This window comes from Leptidea sinapis, chromosome 12 (assembly GCF_905404315.1).
Source record: "Leptidea sinapis chromosome 12, ilLepSina1.1, whole genome shotgun sequence".
NCBI lineage: Eukaryota > Metazoa > Arthropoda > Insecta > Lepidoptera > Pieridae > Leptidea > Leptidea sinapis.
Genome location: NC_066276.1, coordinates 11,667,746 through 11,692,987, shown reverse-complemented (window position 1 = coordinate 11,692,987; position 25,242 = coordinate 11,667,746). Strand labels below are relative to the sequence as shown.

Below are 25,242 nucleotides of genomic sequence, written 5' to 3'. Positions count from 1 at the left end.
AACAAATGAGCATTAGAGAGGTGGTAGGTTACCATTCCCAGCAATTAAAATGGCACTTAACCTACCGCAAGATAGTTCATTCCGCAGTCCATTTGTTGCAGAAAGTTACAGAATAGCACATTGGATGAGCACCACACAATGGCCTGGGTGTTAAGAAAGTTGAGCGACTAAAGATTGCGCGTGCCACTCGTAAGTCTCTCCAGCACAGTGTACCTTTTATGACATTGAGCGACGAGACGAGCAAGATGTTCAGCTGATGATTATTGATACGCCCTGCCCATTACAATGCAGTGCCCCTCAGGTTTCTTGAAAAACCCAAAAATTCTGAGCGGCACTACAATTGGGCTCGTCACCTTGAGACAAATGTTAAGTCTCATTTGGCCAGTAATTATAACTAGCTACGGCGCCCTTCATACCGAAACACAATAATGCATACACAATTTTGCTTCACGGCAGAAAAAGGCGCCGTTTTGGTACCCATAATCTAGCTGGCATCCTGTTGAAAGAAGCTTCGCACTGGTAAACTAGTAAAAATGTACCTACAGCTCCAATTTTTAATTAATATTGAAATGGGAAGGTGTTAATCTAACCAAGTGGTCACCATACTCGTCCGTTGACAAGTGACATAAGAAAAACTAATAAAATAACTTGAATCTTTATTTTTAAAATATAATGTTTATTTAAAGTCACAGTACCTACTAAAACACTAAAATTGGTGTTACTAATAGAAATCCTGCAATTTTATTCATTTCTTACAATATGTAATCTTAATTACTTACTAATAACATAACCTCAGTGTGTAGTTCAGCCTCAGAAATTGCTTTACAAACACACATACTTAATTGTTAATACCTTACACTTAAAGAGTTTTTTTTTTAATTATGCGCGTACAATGAGCAAGAGATATTCTATCTGCTCTCAGGTTTGAGTTTGGGGGGTTTGAACCCTCCAAAGATCTTCTTCTTTTTCTTCTCTTTACTCGTACCAGATTGGAAAGTCTTCCAGCTGTCCACACGGTTTTGACGAGATTCCTGCAAAATAAACATGAATACGTCAATATTTGAATGCTGGATCTGGATAATAAGGTACGAGACGAGCAGGACGTTCAGCTGAAGGTAATTGATACGCCCTGTACATTACAATGCAGTGCCACTCTTGAAGAACCCAAAAATTCTGAGCGGCACTACAAATGCGCTCATCATCTTGAGACGTAAGATGTTAATTAAGTCTCATATGCCCAGTAATTTCACTTGCTACGGCGCCCTTCAGACGTATGTACCACAAATTTGTAAACATTACTGTGTTTCGGTGTGGTACAGTTGTGGTACCTATAGGCTCCTTTGCACAGGATGCCAGCTACATTATAATGTAGGTATCTTCTTCTGAGTCTCACAGAAAACTGTATCGACCTCACAAATAAACTTGGTATTGACAACACAGTCAATACAATGATAATTTTAAAGTTTTCCGAATATCAGGCACCTGGCAAATAAAAGCGAAAAATTTTATACGTCTGAATAAACCAATCATAAGCAAAATATCTATTTGTAACAATGACGTTCTATACACATATATATAACTGCAATGAACTTTTAAAAACATACAATTTAATTTCAGTTAGCCAAAAATTGTCACTTGATAGATTGTGTCACCTTAAGAAAAATATGTGTGTGCAAAGTAATTTCTCCAGAATTTTTCGACCTTTTGCCATTTAATGTCAGGAACATCGAATGGCAAAAGCACGCCTTTACGCGGTCAACTTTCGGTAGGTTGAGAAGTCTTCTAGACCAATATTGGGAATCGCGCGCCTCTTCACAGAATGCGTTCTTCATTGGATTCTCACATTAATGTCGACTTACTTTCGTACTACGTCATTTAAGAATAAGATAAAACAACAATAACTGTCCTTACATATCAGTTTAAGCTAACTATTGTGTAATTTGTGTCATGTTCCATATTCCGGCTTTGTTTTTATACTACATGATTTGTCTATATGTAGTCATATGTATAGATTTATAAACATTTTGCATAAAATTCTTGGATTAGTCTCAGGTAACCTTATACTAAAATCTTCTCGTCCAAAATACCTGTAGACTTAAGAAGGTTCTTAACCAATGTGTGTTGCCAATGATGACCTATGGTATGCAGACGTGGTAATTACTATGGGCATTATGAGGAAGCTCAGAGTTTCCCTACTAGATCGAATCAGAAATGAGGAGAAGTGGCAGTGGGCAGGGCACATAGCTCGACGGACACATGGCCGTTGGGGCAGTAAAGTAATCGAATGGCGACCACGTACTCGGAGACGAAGTGTTGGTAGGCACAAGATGGACCGACGATTTGGTCAAGATAGCCGGAATACGTTGGATGTGGGCAGGACTAATCGTCGTGGCGATCTTTGTCCAACAGTGGACGTCTTCCGGCTGAAATGATGATGACGATGTAATTTTAAGAACCCTAAGCTGTACTGAAAGCAACACAACATTTTAAACTTTTTAATAATAAGACTGGAATAAAATATTAAACAATACACAAATTATCGACAGCCAATCATAAAATTTAAAACACACCTTAGGTAGAAATGGACATAGATTTATCAAAGATGCGGACTAACAATTTAAACGGATAATGTTTCTAGATGAATATAATCAAGGTATAAAACCTATCTATTAGTAATTAGACAATAACATGATCTTACAACACACAATTTTCATCAAGATTGTTCAAGCCATTCATAGGTTATAAAGAGATATACCTACAGATAGACAGACACAGACAAAAATCATAGAAGTAGTGTAAGTGAGTCACAAAACATATTTTGTTAATCAAAAGATTCTCAAAATTTACAAATAAAGACAAAGCTACAGATGTATATAGTAAAGATAATTCCTTATTCAATAAATTTGGATTTAAATGTTGATTATAATTGTCTTATATTATAAGTTATGTATTCTCTCTAGGACTCAACGGACATCATCACTGACCGTCTGTTGAGCACTAAATGCAGCCTCAATGTTGAGTGTTCCCTTTCACATCGACAGCTACACGATGTAGCCCTTTCACTCCTTACATCCAAACAAAATTCTTTGGACTATGAATAAACGGATAAATAACCTCTGACGACTCAGCATAATTCTTAGATGATATGAAGATTATTTTTCACATTAGAAAGCCAAAAGCGATTTTGTAAGCGTAAAATGTTTGTAAGCGGTGTATATTGCCTAGGCCTCTGCTAACCTCAAAGTTCTTGGCCCATTCCTTCTCCATCGTAGATTGCTCCTCTAGCTCAATCTCGGCCTCACGCTTCCGTTTCCTCTCCTCCATGTCGCGGGTCTCCAGATGTTGACGTTTACGCTCCATATCAGCAAATAACTGAAAAATAGTAATATACAAATATTTACACATGTATAAACGTTTTTAAACGACACTAAACCTAACATGCCTTTTTAGAATTTATATGAGCGCGAAATTTTTATTGTATTTTTGTGTTAACTACAGTTTAGAGCAGTCAAGAAATACCGTGCTAGAATTTAAAAAAAAAGTCACTGTGTTGATCGGGCTTTTTACAATAAACAAGCAGTAATTAATTAAATGGACCCAACCGTGTACCTGTGTATTGAGGGTAGGATAAAATAATGCCGAATATAAAGACGCAAAATAGCACTGCTTGTTTCATAGTAACGTGGTTAAGCCGATTTTACCTCTGGTCCGAACATCCTCCAACATATTATGTTAAGCCTTCCATTACTGGTCAGTGCATGCGTGAACGGATGTTGCTTGTGGTGGCTCAATAACCCTGTTTTGGAGAGATCTGCTTTTGTTGGTGTGTTTAAAGTTATTTATCTCTTAAAATTATTTCATATTTCTTGAATTTATTTTATAATGCATCACAATAGATCACATTGGTCGCAGTGATACAGTGATACAACCACAACCATACAGTGTGTTTGGATTTACTCATCAACTGTACTCTAAAGTTCTAGGTGTTTTTGATTTTTTTTAATAACTCAATGGCTTCGCAGCGTTTCACATTGCATTAAACTTTATAAATTATTAAACAGCATAATAAAATTGTCATTGATGGTACTTGTGCTACAATACCAAGTTACATTATAAATAGAGATACACCAAAGAGAGTTACAATAATATAACACTTGGTAAATGGTATGGAGATACATCAATTCGTGAAGTCTTTGACATGTATGTCCTTTATAGTCCTAACAGCATGTATATTTGTTTCAGGTATAAGAAAATAAAACTTGTTTCAATCTTAAGCACCGATCACTACCATTAAAATTAGTAAAAGAATACTCTAAGCTTGGTGGTCTACCTTAACATGACATTGGCAAACTTGTGGTATACCTTCCACAGGAGCCATAGTAGGAAGAATAGAATAGAAGTTTAATAAACTAAGCAATGTGACTTCCTACATTGTATAAGAATGGCTACCAGGCACTATTGGAGGCACAGTTCCACATGCCATTAAAATCTTCAAAATCCGAACTTTGAAGATTATCGCAAATTTAAAAAGAAATATTTATTATCATTCAATTAGTTTACCTTCATAGTCATGACGTACACAGCATGTGAATACTTAAGGGGATTATCTTCAGGTATACCTTCCTCTAGGCGGCCTTCTTTTCTTTGCTTTTTACGTTTCTGTTCAATCTGCCAAAATATATTAAAAAGATATTCAACATGTTAAATAATACAAATAAAATTTGAAAAATAAAATTTTATGAACGATGCGGATCTCGAACCCACGACCTCTGGCGTTCCATGTCAGTGCTCTAACCATCTGAGCTAACCGTTAGAGTAACTTACGATGATGAAGCCACAACCTGAGAGTTGAACAAAGCAAACAAGATTTTATGACGATACGTCACTCGAACGCTTGGCTCAGTACAGCTCAGCACTGGCACAGAACGCCAGAGGGTTCCATGGGTTCGAGACCAGCATCATTGATAATATTTTGTTTTTCAAATTTAATTTGTGTATTAATCCTAGAAGTGAGGGATATCACTTTAAAAACATAACAAATTGTTTATGACAATAGTAATATTTAGAACTTACTTGTCAACTGTCAACAGTGGAACTTGTGCTTAGAGTTTTTTAATTATATTTTAGTGTCCAACTTCAACTAAATTGCAGACTTTGTGATCTTTTTGTAGTATGTGTTGTGAACCTTGGGAAATGTTATATTGTGAAAGTGTACAGTATTTAAAGTGAAAAACTTTGATTAAACTAGCAAACAAACATATAGTGAAACAAAAAAATTTTCATATACTCATATTTTTTTAAGGGTTTTTTCGAAAAACCTTTAAAAAATGGCATCTTGTTATAAATGCAGTGTTCAAATTAAAAAATATGATGAGAAAAACCCTGAAACCAAACCATGGATGAACCTTCTCAGCTGTTTTAGACAGTTGATATTAAATTGGGACAAACATCAACCAACTGATATTATCCATCTGAATTACGAGAAAGCGTTTGACAGAGTTCCAATTAGTCGGCTACTTCATAAATTAGAACACCTTGGCATTCGTGGTAAACTGCTAGTCTGTTGGGAATGAAATGTAAAGTAATCATCCTGTTCGCAGTGGTGTACCACCTACAGGCTCTGTACTGGGACCAAAATTATTCACATTATTCTTAACTGACTTGCAAAATGTTATAAGTCTCCCATTCTCATTATTCGCGGATGACACCAAGTCTTTGGGAACCCTATACATCAACAGGGTGAAATACAACAAAATTTAAAAGCTATTGAACACTGGACAAAGGAATGGTTACTTTCACTGAATTTCAACAAAACCACTTTTCTACATATTGGAAAAAATAGTCCCCGAGTATCATATTGGTTAGACAATAAGCAACTAAAAGCGGTTGATACACAAAAAGACCTAGGAGTGATCATAAGCAATGATCTCAAATGGGAAGCACACATTGTGGCTACTGTGAACAAAGCCAACTCAATCCTGTACCTAATCAGAAAAGCATTCTTACCATATCAGACCATTACTGGAGTATTCATTTCAGGTCTGGAATCCATATCTTGTTAAGGATATTGAATTGTTGGAAAGGGTACAGAGGCGAGCCACTAAGTCTAGGGAACTGAAAAATCTTACATATGAACAAAGAATTTAATAAGCTTGGACTCAGAACCCTCAAAAGTAGGTGAGAAAGAGGTGATCTAATTGAAACATACAAAATACTAAATAATGATTATAATAATGTCCCAAATTTTGAGTGTATGTTTCCAAGGAAGGGCAATCCTAGACTAAGGGAACATGATATGGAGCTAGAATATCAATTATCATAATCAAATTCATTAAAACACTTCCTGACCAACAGAGTTGTTCATATATGGACTAGATTGCCCAAGGATGTGGTTAAATCAAAATCTGTTAATCAGTTTAAGAATAGACTGGATAAACATTTGAAAAGAAATGGCAAATGATATAGACACATAAGTGACAGCTGCTTAGTCTATTATAAATAATAACAATATGTATATCAATGACCAATGGCAGGGTATGTGAATTGCCATCAGCTGAAGTCCCGTTCATCTCATCCCTTATTTTCATAAAAAAAAGCCAGTAAATAATATAAAATAAATGGGAAGTCATAACAAGCCCAGTCATGGCAGAAGTAGTGATTGAAGCCTTGAAGTGAGACTATTCTCAAAGTTTTAAGGTCCCTAAGTTGTATCAGATCTGGAGCACTGTAGTCTGCACATGATTTGTCAAGATCATTATAGTATATAGAAACTGTAGAACCTCTTACACAACCTGCATCTATACCAATCAATAACATTTCATTATTCCTTTATTTATTTTTTTATGGAATAGGAGGACAAACGAGCATACAGCAGAGGGTCATCTGTTGTTAAGTGTTCACCGCCACCCACAATCTCTTGCAACAGGAATCACAGGAGCGTTGCCGGCCTTTAAGGAAGGTGTATGTGCTTTATTGAGAGTGAAACTCAAACATACCAAATAGGTTTTTTAAAAGTGTGTAAAATTCTATGTAATAATAATATATATATATATATTGTTTCTTTAATGAAAATTGTATTGAAAAGTAGTTATTATATGTATTACCATGTGATCTGTACGTTCTTTTGCTTCTTGATATATGTCAAGACATTTCTTCCTTGTAACTTCACACTCAAGTGTTTTCCATGCCCGATTTATAATCTCAAATGCATGTTGAGCTCTCTCCGAGTCATCCTGCAATCAAATTTTATGTATGCATTATTTTTTTCATAAGAATCTTAAATCAAGTAGTAAATAAAGAATTTTACGCTCTATGGCAGAGTTTAAGCACTCTTGCAGTTTTGCAAGATAACTAGGTTTCATGTTTTTGGTTTTTATGCAGTTTGTTTGTAGATTTGATCATTTGATGTTACTATAGACCAGTGTTGATAATTTTTGAAACCAAAAAAAATAATAGTAGGACGAAACCTATTGGAAATGGAAGAGAATATAACAAAAATGAAAGGAAAAATAAATTACCGGCGATCAAAGACTCATATTATTGCTGCTAGAAAATAACATGTATGAATTCTTTATGAAACGCCTTTTGATGGGCTTAATTTTTCCGAACATTTACCATAGTAATTTATATTTTTTTTACACTATCGGAAAATAGAGATTTTGATGAACAGTAAACAGACCAATTTTATGAAAAAAGCTGATATTTTAATGGGTGAATTTTCGATTAAAAAAAAAACCCTTATTTTAAATTTTTCGATAAATGAGTAAAAATAAGGTGAAAAAATAAATAAATTACAGTGTATTTGGGACATAAAGAGGTAAATTTTCACCAAATTTCGTGAAAAGATAAAAATAGAAAACCAAAACTTGGATTATTTTATATTGTTAATAACTTTGATAACAATGCAATAATTACTACTATTTCAAACTTATGTCAAATGACTGCATGTTTTATACTTAACTAAGTTTCAATTTTTACTTAGGCAGTCCCGCCTCTTATGACATAGTATTTACATCTTCTTTGATAATGTGATTGTGTGTATGTACCTACTTATATATACTCTAGCCATATGAAACTTAAAACAGTATATTTACAACATAAATTACATTGTTACATCTATTGCTCTGAGCTAATGAACATACAGTGTAATGTCACCTATTTTACTATTATATTACCTTTATTTTTTGTACTGTCATGTTTTTGGTCTTGCAATTTATTTTGCACTAGTATGTAATGTTATATTTACCAGAAATCATTTAATATGATTTACTGCTTTTTAAATCATTTTTTTGTATTGAGGGGATAAGGGCAAGTGGGCTAGAGGCTAGTCTGATAGTAAGTGATCTCTGCCCATGAACATCTGCAGTACCAAAGGTCATTAAGATGAATTGCCAAACTTTTCCAAATTCTATACCAAATTTATATTTGTAATACCAGGCATTCATCTATCTTTCATCTTACCTAGTGATTGCTGCAACTTGCTGTCTCACACCAATTGCTTCCATCTGTGGATAAAAATGAGATATTGACGGGGGGGCCGTCTAACAAGAACACTAACTCCAAAATTTTATAACATTTTTTTGAGAATTACTATGGATTTGCAACAAATACACCTATTTATATCAAATTCTCAGTAATTATAATGATTATTAGAATCAGAGTCTAATGTTTTCAAATAGGAAATTGTTTAACATGCTTTTATATATATAGTATTCACTTTCTTGACTTTTTTTTCAGATCATACCCAAGTTTATAACAATAATATCAATTACTCACAATATTCTTATCTGGATGAACAAGTATAGAAAGTCTGCGATATTTCCTTTTTATTTCATCAAGTGTTGCCTCTGGTTCAACTTGTAATACTTCAAACGGGTTCAAATTGAAATATGTGGATCCTGGACGAAGAAGTCTTTCAATTTGTTGTTTTGGAGTTAATACTGAATCCCTTTTCTCTATTTCCTTTACCTGCAATAGATTGGATAATTAATTATAGGAAATGTTGCATCCTCTAATAGAATGAAGTTCAACCCTTATGTTAAAACATGAAATTTTATAAAATTGTCACATATGATATTTTCATACAAACATAAGTAATTGTTCATAATATTAAAAAATATTTTAGAAAGTTACAAATTCTACTGACCTCTGCATAGTTTTGAGATGAATGAAAGCCTAATGTGAAAATTATCATTGAAGTATATTGAATTGTGCAACATACACCCATTTAGGAATATTTTTGGGTGGAAACTGCACTTGTCAAATTCAAGTCAACTACTCAAAATACACCTTGCCAATAGATTTGTACTAGTTATTGTTTTATAAATAAATCTTTAATAAACTTTGAATATCGTGTAAAGCATTATGTGATTTCTTACATTTCATAAACGGTTCTAAAATATAAGATTATATGACCTACAAAGCTAAGAGAACATTAATAAATACCTCTGTGTAGAATTCTTCAAAGGACTCCGTGTTCCCAGATGTAGAAGACATATCTATGTCATATGCTTTGCAGTTCACATTAAATTTGGCGTTGTTAATAAAATATATAAAATTGTTTGTAAAAAAAGAAAAAAATTCGAGATCGTTAGTTCCGTTACAGGATTATTTTCCGAGAAAGCACCACAACATGTATATATTCGCCATTGTTGATTCATACAAAGAGAATTTAATTTTTTTTTTTTTTTATATTAATTCGTTCTTTCGAACAGGCTATAGCCAGGGGCCTTACTGCCTTGTCGTTAGTATTTTCATTTCTTTGGTATTTATTATTTTCACTATTTTGTTTTACAAAAAGTCCAATCCAGTTTTCTCATTTCATCTTACATTATTTCCATTTTCCTTTTCCAATTATGTATATTCGATAGCGAATATTTATAGTAGTTTCTTTCATCAAATCCAATCCAGTCTTAAAGTCATCAGTTATTTTACCATTTCCGTTAATGTATAATTCTCTAAAGAATATTTTCCATATTTTCCTTTTATTATGTCCAAATCCAGTAATATAGTCTCTAATAATTTTCCCCTTTTCTTAAAGTCAAATCCAGTGTAATTTGCATAACTTTTTAGAATAATACCTACCTATTTACATTATCTGTTCAGTTCGCGAATTGCGCTATGCTATTACTAGTTGTATATGTACAAGTTATAACGTATTTACATAATTATAAACAAATTTACAACGTATGTATCTACAAATTACAATGTATTTACAGTACTACATACAAATTTATACAAGGACATATAAGTTGATGTGTCCTTTAATAGATCTATTACTGAGAGCGGGATTATATTGGGTGCACCATATATTTCCAGTAGCTCATCCATCAGCACAAGGCGCTGTATGCCAAAGGACGAACAATCAAAAAAGATGTGATCCAGAGACTGATCTTGTTGCTTATTACAATGGTCACAAAAAGGAGAGGAGACAATTTTTTTGCGATGAAGATGAAAATTCAATCGATAGTGACCAATACGCATTCGTGTTATTGTAGTATAGAACTTTCTGTGAGCGTTATTTTTAAACTTACAAAACCAGGGTGTGCTATTAACGGGATTATCTAACAAAGTATACGAATGAGCCTTATTTTCAACTTCTGTACAATTGTACCAATATCTTCCCCAAAGAAGAGTCATATGCTGTTTTAGATTACTTATTATATCTGTATATGGTATGTTAATGTCTAGATCTTTGCAATCAGGATATAGGGATAGATCGGATATATTAATGATAGTTCTAGCTAGAAAATCAGCGCTTTCGTTTCCTGCTACTCCTATATGGGACGGGACCCAAACGAAATCCACTTTAATATCGATTAAACATAGTTCGAACCACAATTCCTTTATAGCAAAAATGATGTAATTGATGTTAGCACTCATTTTGTTATTTGACAAACTTTTTAACACACTCATACTATCACTAACTATTACCCACTTCTTATTAAGTTGATTTTGTTTCTTAATATGCTTTAAAGCAAAAAGAATAGCGACGGCTTCAGCAGTAAAAATACTGGCATATCTATTAATCTTAAAGCCAATACCCTTCCTAATTTCAGGAAGGTAGATTGCAAAAGAAACGTTATTATTGTTTTTTGCGCCATCCGTATAAACAAATTTACAATTAGACCATTCTGACAATAATACATGAACCTCCTCTTTTGAAGTTAAATTTGGATCTATTACAACATTAATTGCAGAATATTTACATCGAAAAGAACCTGCATGGCAGGGAAGTATATCATTATTCCGATGAATATTTAAATCTTGTAGAAATTTAAAAAATGAAGAAAAATCTTGCAAGATAAACAACTGTCTCTGAAATGATGACGATTGATAAGCAATAAGATTCTTAAGAAGATTGTTCGTCGGCAAGCTATAGAGCTTTAAAATAAATCTTTCTTTAAGATAACTAAATCTAATACACAAAGGAGGAAGGTTGGCCTCGATTTGCATAGCAGCTATTGGGCTAGTTTTAAGTGCACCCAATATTGTACGCATACATTTATTTTGTATTTTATCCAGACTATTAACAATTTTGCTGTCTGCGGCGAAACAATGAAAGCCATATTCAAAATGACTACGAATAAGCGATTTATACAAAATTAACAATATTTTAGGGTCCGCTCCCCACGACGTTGCACACAAAGATTTTAATACATTATAAGCTTTATTCGCTTTAATTATAACACTATCTGTATATTTTTTCCAAGAAAGTTTTGGAGTAAATGTTACACCTAGAAATTTTATGTCACATGAAATAGGCAGTGGAATGCCATTGTATAAAATGGGAGGCAATATGGTGCGTTTACGACCAATCACAAAGACTTTTGATTTGGTTGGATTTACATTTAAATTAAGATAAGAAAAGTATTGATATAAATTTACAAGTGCTTTATTAATAGTAGCGGCTAAATTAATCAGATCAACTCCCGATACATAGACGACTAAGTCATCTGCATACTGTAGGTTTACTATATTTGGCCCCAAAATAAGGTTCAATCGTCTTATGTACATAATAAAAATTAAAGGAGACAATATTCCCCCCTGACAAACACCTAGAGAAGAAAGTCGTGGTCCATACAAATGTTTATTAAATTTTACATATACTTTTCTGTCAGTCAAAAAGGATTGCATCCAATTTATTATTTTACCTGGTATCCCTAACATTGATAACTCGTCACAAAGCACGGCAATATTTACACTATTGAAGGCACCTGAGATGTCAAAAAATACAGACAAAAGATATTGATTACTTGCTAAACATTGATGCGCATCAAGCTGTAACTGCGCTATACTCTCCCTAGAAGACCGACCTTTGCGAAAACCAAACTGATTATTAGGCAAAAGACAATTTTGTTCTATAAAGAACTCGAGACGTTGTTTTAGAAGCTGCTCAAATATCTTCCCAACACAAGACGTGAGAGCTATAGGTCTATAAGAGTCAGGTAACATTTTATTTTTGTCTGGCTTTAAAACTGGGATTAAACAGTCTGTTTTCCATTCTGGAGGAATAGTATTCTCCTTCCATAGGCGATTAAGATTATTTAAAAAGATGTTGAGACTGTGGCAATTAAGTTTTTTGAGTAAAATATATGGAATGGTATCGAGACCGAAAGATGTATCTCTTCTAGTAAATAAAGCGGATTTTAGTTCTTGTAAAGAAAAAGGCTCTATCAAATATTTATTACTATCATTAACAACATTTACATAGTTAGTTAACTCATTTGATACAAAGTCAGAAGTATACTTTTGTAGAAAATCTGGAATCCAACTATCATTCAACACACTGTCAGGAATGTAAGTTTTGTTAAATTTGCGCATGTATTTCCAAATTGAAGACAAAGGAGTACAACGATTAAATGAATTGCACAAGCCTATCCAGCTATTTCTTCTTTCACTTTTTAAGATAAGTTTTTTTAAAGCCCGCAATCTCTTAAACTCCACATAATTTTCATCAGTGGAGTTGTTTTTAAAATTAATGTAACCATTTTTAGCATTTAAAACTGCTTCTGTACACCTCTGATTCCACCAAGGCAACCAAGGATATTTAAAAGATTTTTGTGAACAAGAACTAGTAGCATTATTACTATTAGAACTTTTGGAAAACAGACAGCTAGGGATTGACTGCTTGGCAGCAGAAAGTAAAATATTACAAAAGGAATTAAAAGCATCTATTGAAGATAAAGTGTCAAATTTAACATCATCCAAATAAGAAACAACTAAGTTACTATATATATTCCAATTCACCTGCTTATAATTAGGGTGAGTGGGCAAATGTAGATTATTACATAATGTGTTTTGCAAACTAATACTATCACTACTTACTGCCATTTTTATTATTACAGGGAGATGATAACTACTGCCCAGAGGACTGTCAATAACTGACCAGTCACATAAAAGAGCCAAAGATGGAGTTACCAAAGTCAAGTCAAGAGCATTAGGACGCCAAGATGGAGATCCTATTGTGGTAGCTTGACCATTATTCAGAATAACAAGACCATTCTCATCTATAACCTCTAAAACATCTTTACCTCGAGGCAATGTATCAACACATCCCCACAACATGTGATGAGCATTGAAATCACCTGCAAATATCATTGGCTCTGGAATGGACTTAATTAAACTGTTTAAATTGTTTTTATTAAATGGAGGATTTGAATTGGAAGGACTGTAAAAACTCACAATACTCAGTTCTTTGTTATTAATTTTAATTTTAATGCAAACATTTTGTAGAGCACTATCATAATATGTATTTATGTTAGAAAATGTGATATTATTATGAATAAAAATTGCTACACCATTGTGTTTATTACCACAATCATTCCTTATTGTGTTATAGCCTTTTATTAAAAAATACTGATGTGGTTTTAACCAAGTTTCCGAAATTATAGCAATATGGATATGATTTTCATATAAAAACCTTGTAAAAATAAGCCTATTACTAATAATACTTTGAGCGTTCCACTGCACTATATTCAATGTATCCATAATAACAATTAACTAGGTGTCTTTTTTCTAAAAGTGTTATTCAGAATTTCCTTAATACTATTTGAATTTATAGTTAACTTATCTTTATTTGTACAAATTTGTAAAACTGCTTCAACCAAGAGGTTCATAAATTTGTCAGATTTTATAAGATTGCTCAGGTGTGTGTCAATATACTTTGAGTTTAATTGAGGGAAAGCAGATTCATTGAAGAGATCTGAGTATCTAACACTACGGGACTTCACTTTGTTTTCTTCAATTTTTTGTTTTTTCAGAGGACAGGTAGATGAGATAGCTATGTGATCTCCACCACAGTTGGCACATTTTGTTAAAGTTTTTGGACACATTTTAAAATTGTGATTGTCAGAACATATGGAACAAACTTCATTGTTTCTACAAAATTTAGCAATATGGCCAAATTTCATACAGCGTAGACACTGTTTAATAGGGGGTACATATACATTAACCTCATGCCTCCAGTGATCAAGTGTTACATACTCAGGTAACAACGTTGATGCAAATGTGACTGCAACAGTTTGCGTTGGAACAAAGGAGACAACACCCTGTGGGTCCTTTACTCGCCGCATGAACCTTCTCACAGCAATAACTTTTTTACTCGATGCAATTAATTGATGAATTTTTTTGTTGGAGTAATCAGTGGGAACAGAAGTAAGAACTCCAGTGACCTCCGTTTCAGAAGCCGGAATTGAGGCAACCATATCCAACTCGCTAAGTAACTTTTCATTTTTTAAAAATACATTCGCATTGTTAGGCAGGTCAAAGGTAACACCAACTTTAAAAGCATTAACGGACCTCAGGTGCAACACACCCGATACGCAATGCCTCCTGATTCCATTTGACAGACCCAACCTGTCCTTGTCTGATATTTTGACTTCACCCTGCTTGCGATTGAGAAATACAATAAATTCCTTCTTATTTGAATTTTCGTCGTATAACCTATAATAATTTGTCGCTCTATAAGGGGTATACTTCTCTTTATCCTTTCTTCTTACAATGAGACGTTCAGTCACCTCCGCGTCAGATACCGAGGATTCGGATAGGGGAAGTTCGTCTGCTGGTTCTGCGTCGCTCTGGCCGTTCTTCGGCCTTTTACCTGTACGCTTCCCCATGGCGATGGGGAAGCGCACTTAACAATTTATATATACAAAAATCGAATATTTATAAACCAGGATAAACAATTTACAAGTATGAAAAATATATGCACTATGAACAATAATTTAAACAATTTTTTTTTGTATAAGCGCGCCTTCCTTCGTTCACTCGTTCCCGCCAAAAAGAAAAAAAAAAAAAAAAAAAAAAAAAAAAAAAAAAAAAAAAAAAAAAAGAGAATTTAAACACTTAAGGATTTTTTTTTCATACAAAGAGGATGTATATACCTACCCCCTTATTCATAATAGTCTGCTTACATTGCTAATTCTCACTCTGTCTTCTTCTATTGACCTAAGTCAGAATGAGAAAAAACACTCCTAAGCGGCTGTTTAAAGTTAGCGGACCATTATGAATAAGGGAGTAAGTAATTTTTAAATTTATTAACGGCTTTATACAGTATGGTCTACATACCTATGAAATAAATAAAAATATAAGTAATACTAGTCCACAGAACTATCGCAAAATTAATTATTTAATTAAAACCTTTAAATTGAAAAAGTGAAATTTTCAAACAAAATAAATATTCAAATAAATATACTAAGACTTAGCAGTACTGTTTAGACGACGTACATTGACCTCTGGATCGTCGGCTTCACCTTTGATTTGTTTGATTATTTGTGACGAAATAAAAATTATCTATGTTCATTCTTACGAACACTTTTTTATTTCGGTATAACTAACTGAACTGTAAATTCAATATTGTGCATCTTGTTTTATATTCAAAAACACTCACCCGTATTCGCAAACGTCAAAGAAAAAATAAATGTCAAATTCACCGTAAAAGCAATAATAATTAACAAACTTTAAAACACAATTTACACATATACACACATACAGTAGTAGAGAGTGTTCATTTAAGCTTGATTCCATCCAGATTCCAGCATCTATTCGCCCAGAAGACTCGCGATACACTGGTCACTGATGAGTGATGACTGAAGTGGTGAACATTCAAATAACGAAAAAAAATAAGTTTTTAATAGGTAGTCCTCACAATTATAGTTTATCGATACTTTTTTACCATCATTTAGCATCCATTACGAAATATCTACCCAAGGATAGGATACAATAGGAAACAACTTATTTTTGTGTTATTCGAATGTTATTATAATACTGTTTTGTGAGTTTTTTGATATGACAGAGTCGTGCTGTCGTCCTATGACTACAGTACGATCGGACCAGACTCGTTTGAATTAAGTTCCTCACTCGCACAGAATAATGAAAGAATAATAATATGGGTAGGTGTGTTTGTTGGGGATGATATCTGCTGTCAACGTTTCGGCAATTTCAAGGGTAGGGTGTACTCTCTGGCTGCGAGTAGATTATGAAGACCACGTCCGGTCATGTCTACAGGTCATCTGGAAGGTGTCAAGGAAGCCAAATTGGCTTTAATGAAGCTAGGGGTCATTAATAGATCACGGTAATACTTCAAGCTGACCTAGATTCTAGCGCTCTCCAAAAGCGCAGAAACACTTGATACTACCTGTATTGTTGTCACCTAAGGTCGGACGCACCCCAGTATCAGCTAGAACCTATTGCCCGCGTGCAACGCATAGCTGCTCGAATTGTCGGGGATTCAGTGCTCTGTGAACGGCTAGATCATTTGGCGTTGCTGGGAGTTTCCGAACAACTGCTTGACCTGATTCCTGCCGCCGAATTCCACTTTCGCACAACTCGCCACAAATTACGATATCATCTCCACCATCAGGATGTCAGAGAACTTTCTTCCTTGACATAGATATCTTTAAAATCAGCCTGTACACCTTTCTAAAAGCCCGGCATTGCTCCTGTGACTCCTTTGGTGTTGTAAGAGAATGTGGGCGGCGGTGATCAATTAACATCAGGTGTCCTGTACGCTCATTTGACCGTTTAATAAAATCTGAGTAGCAACGGGTAAGTTGGTACCGTTTATAAAAATTAGATTGCTTTGTATTACATAACATGTAAGACATTAAAAAAATGTTATTGTTTATTTATCCTTTGTTTATAATTATTGTCTGTTTACTACTTAAACAATATAATAATAATTTAATTAAATTCATTTTCATTTCATTTCATTAAATACACAAAGTATTTAAGTTTAAGTAATTTAGTAAGCGTAGTGTTTTAAGGTTTTTTACGATATTTCTTTAAAGTTAAATAGCTTTTTGAATCGGGTATTATTTCCCTTAAAAGAAGCTATTTATCGATAGGTTGCGCCCTACCATAAGCCCGTCCGCGTTCTTTCACTTTAGGACGGTCTGACACGTTTGAAGTCACCGCGAGAAGCGAACAGGCAACATCGCTTGTGTTCTATCCGACAAACGACCAGCGTCTTTGAACTTGAAGCACGCGGGATGGCAACATCGCATTTTGATGTGCAAAGATTCAAGTTCATTGAATCATTGAGTGTTGACCCAGTGACCCCGTGACCCGATTGTACAATGTACAGCATGTTAATATTTGCTCAAAATTAAAAGTCTACTTTTTGACTAGTGCACCGATTTTCTTCATGTTTTGTATATCGTCAGCAAAAGTTATAACAAGTATGTGGCCACATTTAATTCATAGATGTAAAATACGTACTGTATACTGAGTAATAAGCTTAGAATATTACACTACAGAAGTAGGTATACTATAATGATAAACTTAACGTGCCCCTTTTTGATAGAAATAGTTTTGACAGGAGTTGTCTAAGGTATTGCTATAATATTATTATAACTAAAATTACCCAAAACGGAATTAAATCGTACGACACAATGTCACAAACTCAACAGATGATTGGGAATGTAAATGAATTAAACACAGTAATGAAAAGCATGAAATCATAATCATTTATTAATTATAGGACCATAACATAACAAAAATATTTTCATAAAAATAACGATTTCTTATTAAAATATTGTGTGAATGACTTCAGTCAGAACTTTAGGAAGGAATTATAGTGTGTTTATTTTTATTTCTAATCACATGTATTTATTTTCCTTCATAAAGCTAAGTTTTTAAAATATGTATAAAAACTATGTATTATATTATTAGATAGATACAAAAATAAAATATCATAAATAATTAAACTTGGAGCAGCGGAGTCATGCCCAAGGGCTAGGCTATCGTTGGTAGGGCTGCAGACAGAGGCGTCTGTATCTGATCTTTCAAGCAATCGCTTAGCGAGAACCTTTTGGTATATTGATTGAGGCTCTTCACTGTAAGATCGCCGTAAGGACTATCCGGGCTGTGATGGTCGAGTCAACGTCTTATTTTGTCGGTTATCGCGTTAGCCAAGTAAAAGTACTTGCTGAAATTGTCCTTCTCAGCTTTCATGAGGTAGTCTTCATATGGGATATTAATTTTGACGAGTTCCGTTAATCCGTTAACCACCACAATACGAATCTTATAAAGGCGACAAAAATCCTGCCCGTGATTATGCCCAAGAACCGGTACTGGAACGAATTGAGGGCTCTGTAAACGGTAAAATTATTTGTCAAATATTTGTTTGACAAACGTGTTTGTCAAATTTGAAAGTGTGCGAGCTTGTTTGACGTGTTTGTCAAACAATGGAAATGTTTGACCTGTTTGATGGAAATTTTGATTGACGGTGTGTTTGGCAAACCTGTTTGATAGTGTGCAACGGTGTTTGTCAAATAATATCTCAGTTATCGCCTTGAAACCATGGAGAACACAACTGCGACAATCAATAACGGCAACATGTCTGAAAAAGAATTTATTTTGGAATTTATCTCCGTATATCGCGACATGCCGATGCTGTGGAGAATAAAATCAAAAGAGTATATGGATAAACACAAGAGAATGAATGCGATCAAAAAAATGACGGAGTTATTGAAAGTGTCTCGCGGGAACATCACTGAAGAAGATATTAAAAAAAAATTAATATTTTACGAACAACTTTCAAGCGTGAAAATAATAAGGTGAAAAAATCTATGCTTTCTGGATCTGGTACTGATGAACTCTATGTACCTTCATTATCGTACTACAAAGAGCTTGAATTTCTACAAGACCAAGTGGAGGAGGAATCGGGGATCAGTTCAATAACAGGACAAACGGTAAATAGTAGCAATGTTTGTTTTATTTTAATTCTACAAGTACAACATATACAGTTACCTACTCTAAACATTTGTAATTTTTTCATTTTCAAATAAGAATTCATTTTCAAAAGAATATTTTTATAAACAACTTGTTACAAATAGGTACAACATAATATTTTAACCTAACCAATAATAATATTTTAACTTAACCAATTAATAAATATTTTTTATTTTCACAAGTACAGCAAATACGATTACCTATTCTAAACATTTGTTTTGCCATGGAATAGCACCCGTTGAATTAAAATATTCACAAAAATCATCTCTCACTTCTTTTGCTAATGTAGCGCTATTTCCAGCCCGTGTACGTTCGATATTCAACAATTGATTTGACTCATTTCTCCAAGATCCTTGTATGACAGTCCCTGTAACACAATCTTCCATGTCTAATTCTCCATTCCTAATGTAGTTTTTTTGTTTCATTAGTAAATTGTGTAAATGACAACACGCCATTACTACAACCTTCATTTCAAAATTTTCACATCTCTGCTAATCATTACCTGGTCTGTTTTTGGGTTGAAAATCCGGTATGCCTTGTGATTTTCCGAATATCCTACAAAAATTCCAGGTGTCGCTCTGGCTTCAAAATATGGACCAATAATGCCTCTTGCTGAAAAGGCTGGGCTGCCTTGACCTTGGCTACTGTGACTTTGGGTGAATGCAGGGGTTTTTGATGCTTTAATTTCGGATTAGTGTCACTCCAATAACGAGAATTTTGTCTATTAACATGCCCATTTAGGTGGAAGTGTGCCTCGTCTGAGAAAAAAATGTTTGTAAAACTGGTGAATCTCTACCATTTCGTTCGCGAACTGCAACCTAGTGGCATGGTCCTGAGGCCTTAATTCCTGCACCATTTGGATTTTATAGGGATGTAGACTTAAATCTTTCTTGAGAATGCGGTTTATTGATGTTCTTGGCACGTTAAGGACCGCAGACCGCTTCCGAGTTGAAAGTCCAGGTTGGTCACGAACAGACGATTTTATTCGCTCCACGTTTTCGGGGTCCCTCGACGTTCTAGGCCGACCAGATCGAGGTAAATCCATTGTTGAACGCGTCTTCTCAAACTTGAGCACCCATTTTTTAATTAACACACCTGATGGAGCTTGATTTTTGTGTCGTATCTTGTAATGATTGCAAAACTTTCGTTGAGCTAAGGTGGCAGAATCGTTGTTTCGATAGTACTCGCGTACACAAAACGCACGTTGACTACCGCTAAACGACGCCATGGTACTAAATTCCCATTGGCCGTTCTTGCAATGCGTAACCCTTCCACCCCCTTCCGCCGCCGCTGCTAGACGCGGCAACCGATTCAAATGTTAACGGACTTTTGGTCCACCCTGTATCATGTCTGATCTAAATGACCTGTCGTTCTCACTTTTTGCCTCAGGTGGAAATGATGTCCGTCTGCACACAATTGATTTAATATGAATGACGCTATGCTAGGCTATATTTTTGTAATCTTTTACTTTCTCGCGGGAACCCGTCGCTTTTATGGGATTTTAAAATTTTATAATACTTACACATTGTTTTACTGGCAATATAAGGTTGACAAATTTTACAAAATTAGGTGCATAAGTTGTTGTGTACTACGCTATTTTAGTAAGTAGAGGTTATTAACTGTCCCACGGGAACTCTTAAATTTTTCGGGATCATAAGTTTCTAAGATGTTGACGGAGGATGTAAAGTATCATATCATCATGCAAAATTTTAATTAAATCGGTCCAATAGTTTCATAGATTAGCCCGATACAAACATACAAACAGACAGAGAAATAAGACATTCCAAAGAAATCGGGACTTGTTCTATTTCTCTTCTTACATCCCCCTGACTCGCTTTTCCTATTTTTTTTCTTTTTACAGAAACTTGATCTCTACAGATTTATTATAAGCATAGATGTGCATAAGTTGTTGTGAACAACACTATATAAGTAAGTAGAGGTTTTTAACGGTCCCAAGGGAAATCTTTAATTTTCTGGGATAAAAAGTATCTAAGGTGTTCACCGGCAATATAAGGTATCAATCAACATGCCAAATTATGTGCATAATATGTTGTTGTGTACTTCGCTATATAAGTAAGTAGAGGTATTTTAATGTCCGACGGGAATTCTTTAATATTCAGGGATGAAAGGAACCTAAAATGTTGACCGGCAATATAAGGTATGAACATGCCAAATTTTATTAAATAATGTGCATAAGTTGTCGTGTACTAGGCTATATAAGTAAGTAGAGGTTTTCGACTTTCCCACGGGAAGTCTTTAATTTTCCAGGATTAAAACTGAGATGTTGACTGGCAATATAAAGTAAAGTAAAGTAAAGTAAAGTAAAGTAAAGTAAAGTAAAGTAAAGTATGCATTTATTCATGACATCATAAAACATATATACATAGTTAAATTAACAAATAAAAAAAATACGGCGTCATGAAAAGGACACCCACTCAGTATGTACCAAGTCGACCTGTTGACAGTAGCTGTAGACAACACGGTTCCTTTTTTTATAGGTCTTAAAAGTGAGGTATATAAGGTATCAATATGCCAAATTTTATTAAATTATGTGCGCTGTTGTGTACTACGCTATTTTAGTAAGTGGAGGATTTAACTATCCCACGGGAACTCTTTAATTTTCCGGGATGAATAAAAAATTCCAAAAAAATCAGGACTTGTTCTATTTCTCTTCTTACATCCCCCTGACTCGCTTTTAATCATTTTTTTCTTTGTACAGAAACTTGATCTCTACAGATTTATGATAAGTATAGATAATAGATTAAATTCATTTCAGTTTTCGCATTTGTGGAAGACTCAAGTTGGCTCATGCCCTCGTTAGAGTAATAGTGCTCTGTGCTCATGCGTCATTGGCTGTTGGAACTTTGGAATCTTTGAACGTAGTGTTTAAAATTTAAATTCTCTTTGCTTGGAAAGTTGGAAAAACACACAGTTCACTTTATATTATTATACTCTTTGAAACACAGTAACAGATCACAGAACACTTTTACATACTCCTAATTGGAAGTAAGTTGATATTTGAGCTTGATTTAATATAAAATTTTAAACTTATTTAGGTACCTGCTGCCTGCTCATTGTACTTATATTATAATTTAAACTGTTACAGGTATTTTAATTATTAATTTAAACATAGGTCTCCATTAAAATAACATATCATTGTGTTTTAAAAATGTTTGCTAATAAAGTTGTTTTAATAACCGGTGCAAGTTCCGGTATAGGATCTGAAACAGCTATAGAATTCTCAAAATTACGGGCTAATGTTGTGATAACTGGGCGGAACAAAGAGAATTTAAATAAAATATCAGATTTATGCCAAAAATCGTCGCCAGATAACTTAAAACCATTAGTTGTTATAGCTGATATGAACAGTGAAAGTGATGTAGCAAATTTAATTAAGACAACAATAGAGGAGTTTAAAAAACTAGATGTACTTGTGAACAATGCAGGTGTTCTGGAGGCGGGAACAATTGAAAATACATCTCTAGAGCAGTATGATAGAGTTATGTCTACAAATGTTCGTAGTCCATATTATCTTACCATGTTAGCCACTCCATACTTAATAGAAAGCAAAGGTAATATTGTGAATGTGTCCAGTGTCACTGGGATGAGATCTTTTCCAAATGTTCTGGCTTACTGCATGTCTAAAGCAGCATTGGACCAAATGACAAGATGTGTTGCCTTGGAATTAGCACCTAAAGGAGTCCGTGTTAATGCTGTTAATCCTGGTGTTATTACAACAGGTCTTCATAAGAAAGGTGGAATGAGTGATAAAGAATACGAAGAGTTCTTGCAGAAATGTGCTGAAACTCATGCATTAGGTAGAGCTGGTGATGCAAAAGAGGTGGCATCAGTGATAGCATTTTTAGCTAGTGATGGTGCTAGTAATATAACTGGGGCAACTTTACCTGTTGATGGTGGTCGCCATGCAATGTGCCCACGATGAATCACTTACAACATACAGATGTTAATATATTATATTTATAGAGTTTAAGAATTTTGTTTTATTTTTGAGACAATAATCATTAATATATGGAATCCATTTCTAGGTATATGGACACAGGTATATTTTAGGGTAAATTAATGTTTCAAATATTATGTCCTCTATGTGTATATATCTACTTAGTTCAGGGAGTTTAGTTGAATTTGATGACAGTAATTTAGCTTTAATATATTTATTATGAAACTGATGATAAAATATTATACTTAGTTATTTTTTAGTTTACCTTGTGTCTCTCATATTATAATGTATATAGCATTTTCTTGTGGTTAATATGCAGCCTTTTTGTAATAGGCCATGAGGCATGCTGTTCACATGATTTACTAACACCAATAATCAGCTATTTACATTGCTTTGAGGATTGTAATGTGATGATCAATTGTGTTTGACTGAGATCATGTTCAGGATATAAATATCTGCTTATAAATTTCAACTAATTGCTAATGTTTTTAAGTCAACTCATAAGGTTAGAAACAACATCAAAATAATAAAATTTATATAGCTGAGAAACTCAGAACTATAGAGTTTATAGTAAATATCTTTTCAGTTTGGTCCAATACGGTTTTGTATTAAAAAAATAAAATGAAATGTGCAAAGATTCATTTTGGGAAAAAGTGAAAATGTGAATATCTCTTGACGATAAAGTTTCCTTAAAAAAAAACAATATTGCATAATAATACTTAAATAATACAAACAATTTTTTAGTGGGAGTGACTTGCAAAAAGGCTACGTAGATAAAGCTTGTATTATTGGCCTTTGATATCTGATAAAATATTCGGATGATATTAGTAGGAATGTATCAGTTATTATTTACTTTAATTGTAGAAGATTTTTATCATTATCAAGACAGTCCAAGAACTATTCCGCTTAGCCATGGACAAGGAAAATTTTAAAAAGCTTAATGCTGACCTCCAGTAATGTAGAGGTATTTGATGAAAAAGAAGATTATTATTATTAAAATTCTACATGTAGCAGCACAGAAAAGTAATGAGTATTTATATTTAGATTAATACTAAATTAGAGCAGACTACGATGGGATGTCGTGGGGTTAGGCCCGAAGACTGGGTGAGGACTCGATAATTCTAAATTCCGGACACATGCTCTACTTCCGGGATGGCGACCAACTGTCCTGGGGTGGTGTCAGGTTTCTCGTGTACAAGGCTCTCGTCAACAACGTAACTGAGGTGGGGAGCGTGTCGTATTCGACAGATAGGGTATCGTACGTAATACTCAGTATTGCTGATCGGTATTCCCTGAAGGTCATTCTGGTTTACTCCCCGACTTCGACACTCAGACGAGGAGGTAATGGCCAAGTATGAGGACCTCTCAACAGCCATTCACTCTCCTAAGACCCACTTCAACGTTATGGGAAACTTCAACACTTATCTGGGCAAACTTAGTGGCGATTAGTTGAGAGTGGGCAATTTGGTTATGGAAATCGGAACGCCCGAGGCCAGCTACTGGCTGACTTCATGGAGACGGAGGATCTTTATACGATGAACTTCATGAAGCCAGAACAACGCAAATGGACTTGGATCAGCCCCGATGGTGACACCAAAAATGATATTGACTTCATGATGTTGACCCAAAGACATATTCAATTATGTCTCTGTGATCAACTCAGTGAAAACTGGGAGTGATCACCGCATATTAAGAGGCACATTGAATATCAATCCAGATCAAAACCCGAAAAATGTTCAACTCGCATTACAAAACCGCTTCGAACGCCTCGGTGACTGCGTTGCCGTGGACGAGTATAGTAACATGGTCGGAGAACCACAAAAAGATCATTTAAAAACAACAAGGCGCCGGGTGATGACATTAAGCTATTCATTTCCGTTATCCTCGAAGGCGAAACGCAAGAATTGCGCAGAAGTATAGTGGTACTGTTCTTCAAAAAGGTTGATTAAATGTTTTTGAAGAATTTTAGACTTATATCACTTCCGTGCCATGAATATAAGCTGTATTTTCTAGGATAATCACGAATCGTCTCGTGCGCTTCGATGACTTCC

The 25,242-nt window shown here is 34.3% G+C and overlaps 2 protein-coding genes across 2 annotated transcripts; one reads left to right on the top strand and one right to left on the bottom strand.

The window, feature by feature from the left end:
- Positions 1-643: 643 nt before the first annotated feature.
- On the bottom strand, positions 644-9,662 carry LOC126967232 (dnaJ homolog subfamily C member 8). Its single transcript, XM_050811723.1, has 6 exons — positions 9,445-9,662; positions 8,776-8,967; positions 7,104-7,232; positions 4,561-4,668; positions 3,238-3,372; positions 644-1,031 (listed from the first exon to the last, which is right to left on the bottom strand). The coding sequence occupies exons 1-6, from the start codon at positions 9,493-9,495 to the stop codon at positions 909-911; spliced, it is 738 nt and encodes a 245-aa protein (XP_050667680.1). The 5' UTR covers positions 9,496-9,662; the 3' UTR covers positions 644-908.
- Positions 9,663-22,043: 12,381 nt separating this feature from the next.
- Positions 22,044-23,227, top strand: LOC126967230 (uncharacterized). Its single transcript, XM_050811721.1, has 2 exons — positions 22,044-22,239; positions 22,340-23,227. Exon 2 carries the CDS (start codon positions 22,403-22,405, stop codon positions 23,174-23,176), a length of 774 nt encoding a protein of 257 aa, XP_050667678.1. The 5' UTR covers positions 22,044-22,239; positions 22,340-22,402; the 3' UTR covers positions 23,177-23,227.
- Positions 23,228-25,242: the final 2,015 nt, after the last annotated feature.

Bases quoted from the DNA above. Each gene is read 5' to 3' on its own strand.
- LOC126967232 (XM_050811723.1), bottom strand. From the start codon at position 9,495: ATGTCTTCTACATCTGGGAACACGGAGTCCTTTGAAGAATTCTACACA. The intron at 4,669-7,103 runs GTAATACATATA...ATATTTTGGCAG, and splicing joins AAGAACGTACAGATCACATG to ATTGAACAGAAACGTAAAAA. The intron at 1,032-3,237 runs GTTAGCAGAGGC...TTTATTTTGCAG, and splicing joins AATGGGCCAAGAACTTTGAG to GAATCTCGTCAAAACCGTGT.
- LOC126967230 (XM_050811721.1), top strand. From the start codon at position 22,403: ATGTTTGCTAATAAAGTTGTTTTAATAACCGGTGCAAGTTCCGGTATA.